A 13715-nucleotide genomic window follows, 5' to 3' on the forward strand; every position below is an offset into this window, starting at 1 on the left:
TATAGTATATACAATACCGTATGCACACCATTTTCTAAGGAGACAAGTTTAATTGTGCCAAAAGATCAACTGGCAAGATATTTATATATAAGAAAGGGTCCCACTCCAGCAGTGTAAGATGCTACCCTTAGCGAACCCCAAGCGAAGATGTTTTAACAGTAACTGGTATCAGAAATACCAGTGGCAAGAATGCAACAAAAACAGCAGAACAATACTAATGAATATGTGTGTAGAGCAGTACATTAAAGTACACTTACATTTAAAAAGACATAGGATATGCTAGATGTAGTTAAAAGCATTAAGTACCAGCCATTTGTAACAATCGTCATTTGTTTTCCGACTGTGCCCCCCAAAACATTTAGCTGCATGACGACCTTGTGTACAGGTGCTTATGTAAATAATGACAATTTTTACTACAATTATACAATGCCAGCCCTAGACAGTAGGGGATCAGAAGTTGGATAATACTGTACATCATCCATGACTTGACCTCAGTTATTCCCATATGATCTGTGAATCCACCTGCCTCATTTCAAAGATTGAACCCAAGTGCCCAGGCTCTGTCCACCACTCAAGAATATTCAGAGTCTACATTGTCTCAGAGATTCGAGGACGGTATAGGAAAGAATCTTATTTGTCAGAAATAATTCCTTAAAGATTTGTTTTATTTTATTTTTATATAATATGTCAATATGATGGAATTATTTCCTGTTAATTTGTCTAAAAGGGCGAAGAAACCATTTATATCAGGCAGATTAATTAGTACAACATAATACTAAATTGTTATATATTTTAAAAAGAACAATGGCAAAATATGGCAAAAGAATAGAGAGCTAACGGTTCTGAGGCAGCAAACTCAGTGTATGTTACTTTGCATTACTACAAGCATGCAGATTAAAATTGGACGTGTGAAATTACTACATTGGGGTAAATACAGCCTGTGTAAGAAAACAAATATTTCAAATTAGGCGATTTTTGTCATGCTTCCTCTCTGGACTTGGAGGCAGCAGCAGTGTTGCATTCAGCTGTGAAAATGTCTTTATATTCCTGAAAACTGGCTGACACAAGTTGCTCTGTTTTGACATCATCTCTGGTACGGATCAGTGTCTCTGTGCTCTGCAATCCTCCCTTGTGAGGCAGCACAAGCACGCGCACGCACCTGAATTTCTTAAATTGAGGGCGCTGTGATGGGGAACTGACTGCAGTCCACAGCACCAATGACATTGGGGATCTCTAGATAATATTGTAGTGAACTTAATAATAATAATGGGATTATCTAATTAATAATAGATAGTAAATAGATATTAAAGGTGGGTATAATGATGAAATGTATATATTTTTTTTTAAGTAGGGCAATGTATTGTTTCTGATTTTGGCTAGAATTTAATATGAAAATATTAAACATAAATCCATGTACCTTTCTGCAGAAATATTATAAATACATACATACATAAAATATGATTATTATTACCCAATATTCTAGGTGAAAAAAAATAATTGGAAGGTTTCCCACCACAAATTATCTTAAAAGTGTGAGAAAGGGGAAACGTGAAATTGCTATTTATTAAATATTTCGAGTCATTGGGTTAATTTTCCTGCATATAATAATAGAAGAACGTGTGTTAATTTCCAAGAGGGTAAAGTTCTTAGAACATAATTAGAACATAAGATAGTGTCCAAACGAGAGGAGCCCATTCGCCCCATCGTGCTCGTTTGGTGTCCATTAATAACTGAGTGATCAAGGATCCTATCCAGTCTGTTTGTGAATGTTCCCAAATTGTCTCTTCAGCCACATCGCTGGGGAGTTTGTTCAGATTGTGACGCCTCTCTGTGTGAAGAAGTGTCTCCTGTTTTCTGTCTTGAATGCCTTGAAGCCCAATTTCCATTTGTGTCCCCGGGTGCGTGTGTCCCTGCTGATCTGGAAAAGCTCCTCTGGTTTGATGTGGTCGATGCCTTTCATGATTTTGAAGACTTGGATCAAGTCCCCACGTAGTCTCCTCTGATCCAGGGTGAAAAGGATCAGGTCCTCAGTCTCTCAGTAGGACTTTCCCTTCAGACCTGGAATAAGTCTGGTTGCTCTCCTGTGAACTGCCTCTAGAGCAGCGATATCTTTCTTGAAGTGTGGAGCCCAGAACTGTCCACAGTATCCAGATGAGCTCTAACTAGTGCATTGTACAGTCTGAACATCACTGCCCTTGTGCTCAATTCTACACTTTGGACAATATACCCTAACATCCTGTTTGCCTTTTTTATTGCTTCCCCACACTGTTTGGATGGAGAAAGTGAGGAGTCCACATAGACTCCTAGGTCTTTCTCATGCGTTACTTCATCTAGTTCGGTTCCTCCCATAGTGTAATTATAGTGGACATTTTTGTTACCTGCATGTAATACCTTTTGCTTGTCCACATTGAATTTCATCTGCCAGGTGTTGGTCCACAACTGAAGTCCCTTTGAATAGCCTGAGCTGCCGAGATTGTATCTGCTGATCAATCAATACATTTTTATTTGTATAGCGCCCTTCACAGGGCAGCCACAGAGTGCTTTACAGACTGGTAAACCTACAACAAAAGTACAGCAAAATAAAATAATACATAAATAATAGAATAAAATAAATAAAAACAGTCCCAGCTTGGGGGTCTGTCTGTGTGGAGTTTGCATGTTCTCCCCTATAAATAAATGCTCGACCACCTGCGGTTTTCTTGTGTATTTAAGTAACCGGCTTCCTGGGATCTCAATGGCCGACCTGGAGTACAATTGATAAGGAGGTCTTTTAAGTAGGGTGGTGCCAGTCCCTTTAGTGCTTTAAATGCTAATAAGAGAACTTTGAAATCTATCCTGTAGCAGATGGGCAGCCAGTGAAGAGAAGCCCATACTGGAGTGATGTGTTCAGGTTTTTTTAGTTTTAGTTAGAATTCTTGCAGCAGCCTTTTGGACTGAAGTGCAGAAATAGCTCTGTTTGTGCTGCCTGACAGAATGGCATTACAGTAATTCAATCTAGATGTAACAAATGAGGAATGGTCTTAGTTTTTCAATGTTTGTAAGCTGGGGGAAGGAAGATCTCGACACATTGTGAATGTGTGACTCAAAGGATAGATTATGGTCACAGATGATACCCAGGTTTCGTGCCATCTCCGTAGTGATGAAATCAAAGTCATCAATACTCAGTTTTGTCAGTGTGTGATGAACAGTTACATTGTTGTTACCTAAAATTAGGACTTATGTCCTATGAGAATTAAGCATAAGAAAATGACTTGTCATCCAAGTTTTAATCTCGGACAGACAGCACATTAGTGTTTCTATGTCTATGGTATTTTTGGAATTTACTGATTAATATAATAGTGTGTCGTCTGCGTAACTGTGAAAGATAATATTATGGTGACGAATTATATCACCTAAAGGAGAATGTACAATGAAAAAGGTATAGTTCCGAGGACTAAGCCCTGTGGGACTCCTTAATTTATCTCAGTTAAATTTGAGTGATTTGAATAACATGTGCTGCGGAGATTGTATCTGCTGAGCCACCTATTTTAGTATCATCTGCAAATTTGACAAGTTTGCTAACTAGCCCAGTGTCCAGATCATTAATATAGATTAGAAAAAGCACAGGCCCTAGTACTGATCCCTGTGGAACTCCACTAACAACCTCACTCCAGTTAGAAGCAACTCCTCTAATCGACACCCTCTGTTTCCTACACATCAACCAGTTCATAATCGCCAAGAATATGGTTTTCATTACGATTATTTTTTGTCTAATAATTTTGTCTTCTCTTCATATAATTTAATCTCCAGGTTTGTTGCACTAAACCCTGCACTCTGCCCAAATGGCTTTCAAATATAAATGTATATTATTTGTGTATAAGCATTTTACCCCAAACTCACAGGGCAAAGGACACAGTAAAGTGTGATACTTACAGCCAAAAATGGCTGTGATCCAAACAGGCAGAATCAGCTTGAAGAATACACAGCTTCAGGTTAAAACAGCCCACAATCTTTCTCCAGCTTTTTGAAGAGAGGTGTCCTAAAACAGGAAATGCTTCAGCAGCCGCTCAGCATCTTCTGTTTCTCTCAGCTTTTGCCTCGTGTTTCTGTCTGGCGCTATATTGAGTGACACGCTCAGGGTGTTAAAGGACTTCTCTTTGGCAGATGCTTCAGAGTGTGTGAATACTAAGCTATAAGAGATAACACACAGATGAGGAAGGAAGCTTTCATGTTTGTTTAAAAAAATGCAGGATGTGTCAGCTGTTTGCTTTTTCTTAAAACATGTATTTTGTTTTAAATAGGAAAAACACATTGAGCACATTGTTGTAAGAGGCACTGTCAACTGAGCTGTGTGTCTTGTTATTGACCATTTAATTAACTTAACGTAAAACTTTCATCCCTGAAACTGAGCTGATGAAAAGTAGCTGTTGTGTCTGTTTACAGTCCTTATAACACAGCTGATGTTACTTTAACGGTTCAGTCAGTTGATGTTATACACACTGTTATCCGAGGCCTCCTGAGACTGACAGTTTCTGTCGATTGGGCCGCCACAAACACAGTAGAGTACTTTACGTCTTCAGATTTTCACTGTGAAGCGCTGTATGTGATTTACAGAAACTGTTAATTCTGTTTTTAGTTTCAGATCATACCAGACAGCAGTGCCTCCCTGCCAGGCCCCACAGCTGGGATGTGCAGAATCGCTGTGCTTTCACTTCAGTCTTAAGGCCCTGACACACGGCCCCAACAAACACCAACAAACACCAACATTACAAACATCCTCTTGTTGGCTGTTGGGTTTAGAATGTTTGAAAAACAACTCATTTTCACACAGCCCCAGCAAATTGCAACAAACCACTGTTTTTAATCTTGTTTTGCTCTTGCTACTGCTGCATTGGATGAGCTTTTGCACACATGGCAGATGCTCCTGCTGTTGCTTTCAAAACTTTTCTCGATTTGCCCCCAAAATAATTTCACAACCTGCTTCAAATCGTGACTCCGTTCATTCAAAAACAAAAGACAAATTCCAGGGATGCAATCTCGCCAGATGAACGTCTAACGTCACTTCTTGGCAAAGGATAGGTTAACACTTAACAGAACATCTCAGGCCCAATCCTGTCGACTGCTATCTGGCAATTTAGCGTCACTGTTATTATTATTTTATTACTTGATTTCTTGGCAGACACCCTTATCCAGGGTGACTTAAATTTTTACAGTATATAACATTATTCATAGGTAACGTTACTTCATTCAGTTCGGAGGAGATGTCTGCCTATTGGTGGACAAGTTCTGCACTTGTTGGTGGATCTCAAACAGATTCTGAAATGGTTGAGCTTAGACTAATGTTGGCTAAACAACAAGCTCAATTAGATCAGATTCTTTCTAAGAGAGCGATTGACCCCTCTAAATAACATCTATAAGTTTGATCCAACTGGGAGGTCTATTTGTAGAAGATGTAACCAAGTGGGGCATATTGCTCAGTTTTATAGGCAGGGTCAAGTAGTACAGCCTACTTCAATGACTTCAGATTCAAGATTACTCAGGCTAGAATCTGTAGTTCAAAATCAACAGGCGGAAAACTAATGCCTTCAGTTGTGCAGAGCCTAGCATCTGAGGGGAGCAATCCTGGCTCCACAATTATTAAGCGATTAGTGGAGCGGTGTCCCACAGTAATGGTTATTATGGGACCTGCTTATTGGACACTAGGTCCATGGTGACGACCATAATGGAGAGCTTCTTTTCCCAGTGCTTTAAATCCTTTTGTATGGATAGGCTTCGCAATTGTGGTTGGCTTGGCCAATGGACTAGACATACCCTATGTGGGGTACATTGAGCTTGACATATGTGTGTTGGGGAGGACGTTTTCTAACCATGGGGTATTAGTTGTTAAAGACCCCCGTAGTGTTAGTTCCTCAAAGCATTGGGAGATGGCTCCAGGATTGCTCGGAATTAATTTAATTGGTGAGTGTTACCGTGATTTGCTTCAACAGAATGGGGACACCCTCTTTCAGCCCAGTGTAGTGGGACGGGTTAGTCCGGCATGGAAACAAGCTTTGGTTCAGTGTCAAAGAGTGGATGACACCGTGAATACATTCGTTTTGGGACAGATTAAAGTGTAATGTAAAACCCTTGTGTGTATCCCAGCTGGTACAAGAGTATGGGTCCCTGCTACCTGCCCTCAAAGAGGTATAGTGGCTCTCTTTGTAACTTTATTGGAACCGTCCGGGCCAGGTGAAGCGAGACTGCCAGATGGGATTTTGGTCTCGCCCTCTGTAGTGACGGTAGAAAGAGGATTAGTACATTTTGCAGTGGTGAATGTAGGAACTACAGATGTGTTCTTACCATCTTGAGCAGTTTTGGGAAATTTGCATCAAGCATGTGTAGTACAGAGTACTGTATCGAAGTTGGTTGTTCAGGAAGGACTGTGACCCAGGAGCGTGTAGACTGGAGAACAGTCAGGTTCCATTGGAGGGCCTTGCTTCAGAGTTGGTCGGGATTTCTCTCAATGAAAAGCAACAAGTCAGGGAATTGTTAGAGAAATAATAGATGTCTCTGCAATGAAGGATACTGATTTAGGATGTGCTAGTTTAGTGGAGCATGAAATACAACTTCTTGATGATGTCCCTGTACTGCAACGATAACGCCACATCCCACCCTCCCAATATGAAACCTTTCATATTGGGCAATTATTGGAAAGTCAGGTTATTAGGAAAAGCAGTAGTCCCTATTCATCACCAATAGTACAGGATGGGGGTATAAGGATGTGTGTAGACTATCGTCAGTTCAATGCGAAAACACGGAAAGATGCTTTCCCATTGCCACGAATTGAGAGTCTTTACAGGTGATAAATGGTTTTCAACTCTGGACTTGACAATGCTATCTCAAGGTAGCATTGAAGCCAGTATTGGGAACTGTATCTAACTCGGCACTGAGCCAGGCTGTAGCATGTTCTTTCTGTCTAGGTGACAGGGTGAAGTGTAAGTATAAGAATAAGCCAGTTTTGTTGTTTTATAATGATCAGCATCTTGAGTGGACCACAGCTCTATGATGATGGAAAATGGCAAAAAAAAAAACTTCTTTGTGGATAGCAGAGGCGTGTGGGAATTAAAAACTGATCAGTCTTTGGTCATAGCAGCACATTTGTGAAATATATTTTAATCATGTTGGCGTAGGAGCGGGGGACCGCAGAACACTTTAGTGGATTGTCTTAGCAGCATTGAGTGCAACCAAAACGTGCTGCACAGCACATCTTTCTACACGGGCAGCTTTTGTTGTGGCTGTTGTGGAAGGAAAGTTAGAAATTATTTTTCTAATACCTGTTTTTCTCTCTTGTATACTTAAGAAAGATAAGGTCAAGCTAGAAGATCGGGCCAGAAGGTAGTTTGATTTCGGTTTGTTATTTACGAAGAGAATCTTGGAGGCAATGTCAAACAGTATGATTTAAGTGCCTGCTCCCTAATCCAAGTGTTGATCTTTGAACTCTGTCCTATAATGATATATATTCTGCTTAGTTAACTTTTAAGATAGTAATGACTTTCTGATTGTAACCAGATCTTTGATTTCTTTGATTCACTGTTCCTCTCCACGCTGCGTGTATTAAAGGCATTGCAACTAACGCTCCAACCTGATTGAAGATGATTGTTCTTCCACATTGTTGTTGCTGCTTGCATTATGTTTTTGGTCTGGTCTTCTTGGTGTGTTTTTTTGTAAAGGGTAGGAACAATAACGAACACATGCCATTACTGTAAATTTCTAGTTTGAAATGGTCGTACCACTATTTCACAGTATGTCTAACCATTGTTAATGGAGTATTAGTTGCCTATATGAAATATAAATGTGGATCTGCTGAAACACCTCTAAACTAAAGTGGAGAAAAACTACAGTAGTGTAACCATTGTTCATTACAGGATTTTCAAAGTAAGTTAAGATTCAGCTTCATTTATGTAACCACATTTTTAAGCTGCGGAAGTGGAGGTTTGATGTGCAAAGTTCAGTGGAAAATGAATAGCATTGTGGTTTGGATCATTTTAGTAGGTGTCCTCTTTACATTTTTGTTTTTCGATGTGAGTGAATTATTTTATATACCAGCCCCACATTATCTATCAATCATTATCGATCAATTATAATAATCATTCTTTTCATCCTCATCATCAATCTCTACTTAATTTACAAAACTACACTCTTAGAAGTAATGTGTTGAAGTTCTACACAAAAAATGTGTTAATAGTACTATGACACATTTTGTGTTGTTTTCTACACAATATGTGCAGGGTACTGTCTTTCTTCTAACACAGTCAAAGTGTGTTATTTATATTTAACCACAATCCTCTGCGAAATGTATCTCAACCAATATACTGCACTATGTCTTGCATAAATTGTTTGTAATTGTAATTTGTTGTGTACTGAATAAATTACTTAAGACGAAGACATCTGCTACATGTTTGCAATAGTAATAATATCTGTTTACATTAAACAACTACTACATCGTTTCCTTTGTAAAATTAATATTTTGTTTAGCTCTAATAGGCCAACATGTTGAGTAACTAACATATTACAGTTTTCATGAAATAACACATTATTTGTGCTAATATTCCTACACAAAGCATGTGTTAACTAACTCAACGTGTTGTCCTTAATCACACTCAGTAATGTGTTAAAAAGCAACACATCATGTATTGTTTTTAACACATTTGTTCTAAGAGTGTACTATTATATGGGTACTATTTAGTACCGGTGTTACGACGAATTCAGTGACCACTGTCAGTCAAAACTGTTTCTTGAGATGTGTATACATTAGTTACACTTACTATAGTAACTATATGTACTCTTACTGTAGGCTATCCAACTATATAGTTAAAGTTGCACTTCTTAGTACTGAAGTTATTCTGTGTTTGATCTGCTCTTACTATTGTGTAAGTCACCCCAGGTAAGGGCATCTGCTAATTACAAAAGACAACCTGACGCAACGGATCCAGGTAGGTAATTAAATTAAGTATTGTACGATGTACGTGTATTTTTCACAGACCACAGCAATCCCATCGAGATACTCTCGTTTAAATTAATTTCTTATTATACTACACTAGTAATACCACTTGTAAACGTATGCAGACATCATACTTCAGCGACATAAATGCAGTATGATCTTGTACATGTTTATTTACTTAATTATTTGTAAGTAAATTAATTCCTAACCGCTTTTCACAACTCTCACACACACAGGTGAAGCAATTACAGAAACTTTGAACTTTAAAGGAGATCATAATGGTCAATTATTTTCCATCTGTATGCACACTCAACCACTTGTGTGACTCGGGTGTATTTGCTGTCACTAGGAAGGGGTCACTGTTTTGTCCAAGGGGCAGTTTCTTACAATGACCCCTGCACTCGCTGCGGAAACGCACGCAACTCCCAAACAACTACATTTCCCAGAGTGCACCGCGGGGCGAAGATGCAAGGCTGTCCTTATGAACATGCCTGTACTTGCGCGGCGCTTTACTGCGGTACTAGGTTTCCAGCCGTGCCGGGCAAACAAGGTAAAGTTGACAACTCTGCGCAATACTTATGTAGCCGTTTCATTTTACTCTTATTTGTCTAGACATTAACATTACAAACAATGTGATTAACAAATATCCATATTGTTACATTTCTGTTTGTCCGAGCGATATGAAGTTAATAAAGATATTCTGCATTGGGTATATACGTATGCATTATTTAAAAATTGCATTGCATGGATGGATAGTTCGGGGAATAATAATGAAGACAAATAATACTAATGGTATTAATAAACAGACATTTGTAACAGTGTGAGTGCACGTATATTTGCAGTGTTCAGTCAGTGGCCACTGTAGCAGACAGCATGGCTGTATAAAATATAATGCGTGCTCTGTGTGTATGTGTGAACTGTGTGTACGATCGTATGTCAGCAGTTCTTTAGTTCAAAGTGATGAGGACAGCAGCCAAAAGACACACTGTGCTGCTGATTCAGGGAGCTTTTCAGTGTTTCGCACAACAGTGAGTAGATATGGCTGTGTTGTTGCTCTTTCTGTGTCAGGTGACTGGCCCTGGACATGTATGTAGTGTCTATACAGTAGCATGTAAATTAGGTGTTTTGTTGATTACTTTAGTATACCAGACATGTGTTGGGTTTGACAATAGTAAGGGAAAAGAAACACATGATCACAAAGCAGCTGTGTGGGACGTTTGGCTGTTCTTTCCACAACTGAATAGAGTCCTGGATCTGGAAATGAATGGAATATTTAAATGGCTGTTCCATACGGGAAGAAGCTGATATTCTACAGATGATAAAGACCTCCTAACACTGCAGAGAGCTGTTTCTTTAGTTTCATGTTAGACGTGTCAAAATTTAGGTAAGACAAATCTACCTAAATATCTGCTGAAGTTTAAAATATTCACATAATTCCTAGGGAACCTAGTTAGATACATGTTTAGCTACTGGAAAGAATACAGTCTGCTGTATTTAAAATGAATGTGGATTGAATGTGCAACTTGGCTGGTGATCTAGAAATACCAAAATCACTGTATGTTGTCAGTTTCAGGAATTGAGCTCAATTGATGATGCATTACTCTGGCTGTCTCCCCCCCTCCATTTAAACAAATCCGCCAGGCCTTCTGTGATCACCAGCTCCTCCATTTCACTAAGAGAAGCCATCGTGTCCCTTTTAACTCCACAGTAAGAGACGCACTGTCGCCATGTCGGAGAGGACCTCATTCCAGACCTTCGTGTTCGTGGACCTGGAGGGAACGGACCTGGACCGGCCGCGGCTGACCGAGCTGTGCCTGACGGCCGTGCACCGCTACTCCCTGGAGAACCACCCCCCTCCCCCGTCTCCTCTTCCTCCTCTCCTGGCTCCCTCTTTACCCCGTGTCCTGGACAAACTGTGCCTGTGTGCCTACCCCCACAAGCCCGTGTGCCCCCGTGCGGCGGAGCTCAGCGGCCTGAGCAACGAGAACCTGACGGAGAACGGGAAACCGGGCTTCGACGGGGCGGCCGCCACCCTGATACGCGCCTTCCTGGAGCGCCAGGCGCCGCCCGTCTGCCTGGTGGCGCACTGCGGCCTGCGCTACGACTTCCCCCTCCTGCGGGCCGAGCTGGGGCGCCTGCAGGCCGACCTCCCCAGCGGCCTCTTCTGCGCCGACTCTTACCTGGCCCTCCGCGATATCCTGGCTCCCCGGGCTGGGAGCTTCAGCCTGCCGGAGCTCTACCGCTCCTTCTACGGCAGCTACCCCCCTGTCTCGCACACGGCCGAGGCGGACACCCTGGCCCTGGTCTCCGTCTTCCTGGCGAAGGCGCCCGAGCTGCTCAGCTGGGCGGACCTGAACGCCCGACCCTGGCTCGAGGTCCAGCCCAAGTACCAGCTGCCCATCAGGACACCAACGCCGCAGAAGGCACCCAAAAGGGCGGTGGAGTCGAGGACGGGGGGAGGGAGGGAGGGAGTGACAGTCGGTGCCGGACCCCCAGTTGTGAGGTGTGAGGTGCATCCACACCCCCATGCGCAGACTCCGTGCAGTCGGCCGGGACCCACGGACGCTTTAGACCACCGGAATGATTAGCAGATTCTAGTCTTGCGGATTTAGGTTTTAACTTGTCCTATGCTAGTATTATATGAACTGGATATGTCAGTTTGCAAGAGCTGTTAGTTATTTATACATTCATCTATAGAAAAGGTCGATTAATGATGAAATGTCTGTTTTTTCATTCTTATTGCAGATGGAATATCGCAATGTCTCTTACATCACATTTCCCTCATACTGTCAGAAATACAGACAGAATCAAGGATCAATATTTGAACTTTAAGACTCTTCTCAGCATCATGAAAGGCTTATCTGACACTTTCTTAACTTCATTGCGTAGTTTAATTTTCAAAAAGGAGAAGTAGATTGAACTTGGTTTGAAGTATTTTATGAATATGGGCTCACATTCTAAGCTTGCAGATGAAACAAATCTGCATTTTAGCAATTTAAGATTTTAGCGATATGTAAATCTAGAGGATAACATTTCTGTAATCATGCAATGAATGCATAATTATTTTTAAATGTTGCTTCACTGTTTCTACATTGTGCTTTTGTAGTCTACATCTATACAACTATTTATAAAATCGTTATTAAAAAATTACATTTTATTTAAATAAGTGTGTGTGTGGGGGGGGGGTTATGAAAATGTTTAAACAGAATTTATTTTAATGTTTAAACATTTACTAAATTACACCCCTATTTACAATAACATCCCTATTTTTATTTATGTGCTTTAATAGTTAAAACAATCTGTTTTAATGTGTTTTTATTCTTGTTTTGATATTTAATAGGATGGTGTTCCTAATGAAATGACCGTAGAATAGCTATTCCTGTACCAATGAACTCAGTATTTGTGTATATTTTATTGTATATTTGAGTCAAATATATTCCATGTCAAGGCGCAGTGACTGTGTTTACATACTGGGAAATGTGTATTGACAGTGGTTACGTTGTTTTCCTCTCTTTTTTTAAGAATATTAAAAATTGTCACTAATCTTTGTAATTCCATTTTATTTTTGTCTTATGTAATGTGTATTGTTTGTTGTGGTATTTCGTTTTAATAGTACTAGTTTGCTGGAACAGGGAAGTTAATTTAAAAAATGTTAACAAAATAAATAAATAAATTAAAGAAATCTTAATTATGTACACACTAATATAAATAACATTATCTAGAAATAGAAAAAAATTTTTACATATGAATGTTATTTTTATTTTTGTATAAATGTGTATATATATGTTTTGTTGATCAAGTTCTTACTTAAAAAAATATATACAGTATATACTTTTTTCATGGATGGAGACATTCAAATGTGAAACAACAGGTGGCGCTTTTTAACTACGGTACTGTCTGGCAACATGCTTTAACTATATATGACGACAATAAGGTGAATTTGAAGCAATACAAGAAGTTGCCTGAGTTCAAGGAGAACCACGTGTGTAGTGTATTATTGTTATTTGTCTGAAATGATTTACTCAAACTATTTTCACAGAAGCATATACATACAGCAAGAGGAGAAAGAAAATATTTGGAAAAGATCAAATAGCTTGAGTTCAATCTATCAATTAGTGTTGATGGAAAGAAAGACAGGAAAATAAAGAAATGTATCTGCAAATTGTGTACAACATAAATTAAATCTGTCGATATTTTTTAAAGACTGCGTGTCGTCTTAAAATACTTTTATTTAAAACACGTGTTTTCAAGTTGTTATCGAATTTTAACCAAGCACAACATGACTGTGTCATTCGACGATTTTCATTATTTATTCACTTTCTTTTAACGAAACTGTCATTTATATTTAATCATGCATTTTCATTCTGTATGAAGAATAATTAGTTGATGCTACTAAGTTTAATTATGGGCATGACTGTTATACACCTCTGAAGCCTTATGTGTGGGTCTTTGCATTACGCCGTGTTGTTATTTCCATATTGTATTTGGCATCCTGTTACATGTTGCATTTTGCTCATTGTTCTTTACACCTGTGTTTTTCTGTGCGACCTGCCTGTAATGTCAGACAAATAAATAATGCTATTTAAACAATATTGCGCCTTAATGTTGGAATTATTTTATATTATATCATTGTATCTTATTAAAACACGTTATCTTGCTTTTATTATTATTGGTTTGTCAGATATTTTGTTTCCTGTAGTCAGTCCAAATGTAAATTAATTTAGAGTCTGTTTAGTGTAATCGAGATGTTTATTTC

General features: G+C 39.4%; 1 protein-coding gene across 1 annotated transcript; it reads left to right on the forward strand.

Annotated features, from left to right (window-relative positions):
* The first annotated feature begins 9184 nt into the window (after positions 1 to 9184).
* On the forward strand, positions 9185 to 13549 carry LOC136753645 (three prime repair exonuclease 2). The gene is made up of 2 exons (XM_066709929.1): positions 9185 to 9509; positions 10668 to 13549. The coding sequence occupies exon 2, from the start codon at positions 10687 to 10689 to the stop codon at positions 11545 to 11547; it is 861 nt and encodes a 286-aa protein (XP_066566026.1). The 5' UTR covers positions 9185 to 9509; positions 10668 to 10686; the 3' UTR covers positions 11548 to 13549.
* Positions 13550 to 13715: the final 166 nt, after the last annotated feature.

This window comes from Amia ocellicauda, chromosome 7 (assembly GCF_036373705.1).
Source record: "Amia ocellicauda isolate fAmiCal2 chromosome 7, fAmiCal2.hap1, whole genome shotgun sequence".
In the NCBI taxonomy this organism is placed as follows: domain Eukaryota; kingdom Metazoa; phylum Chordata; class Actinopteri; order Amiiformes; family Amiidae; genus Amia; species Amia ocellicauda.

Excerpts from the sequence above, each read along its gene's own strand:
- LOC136753645 (XM_066709929.1), top strand. The coding sequence starts at position 10,687 with ATGTCGGAGAGGACCTCATTCCAGACCTTCGTGTTCGTGGACCTGGAG.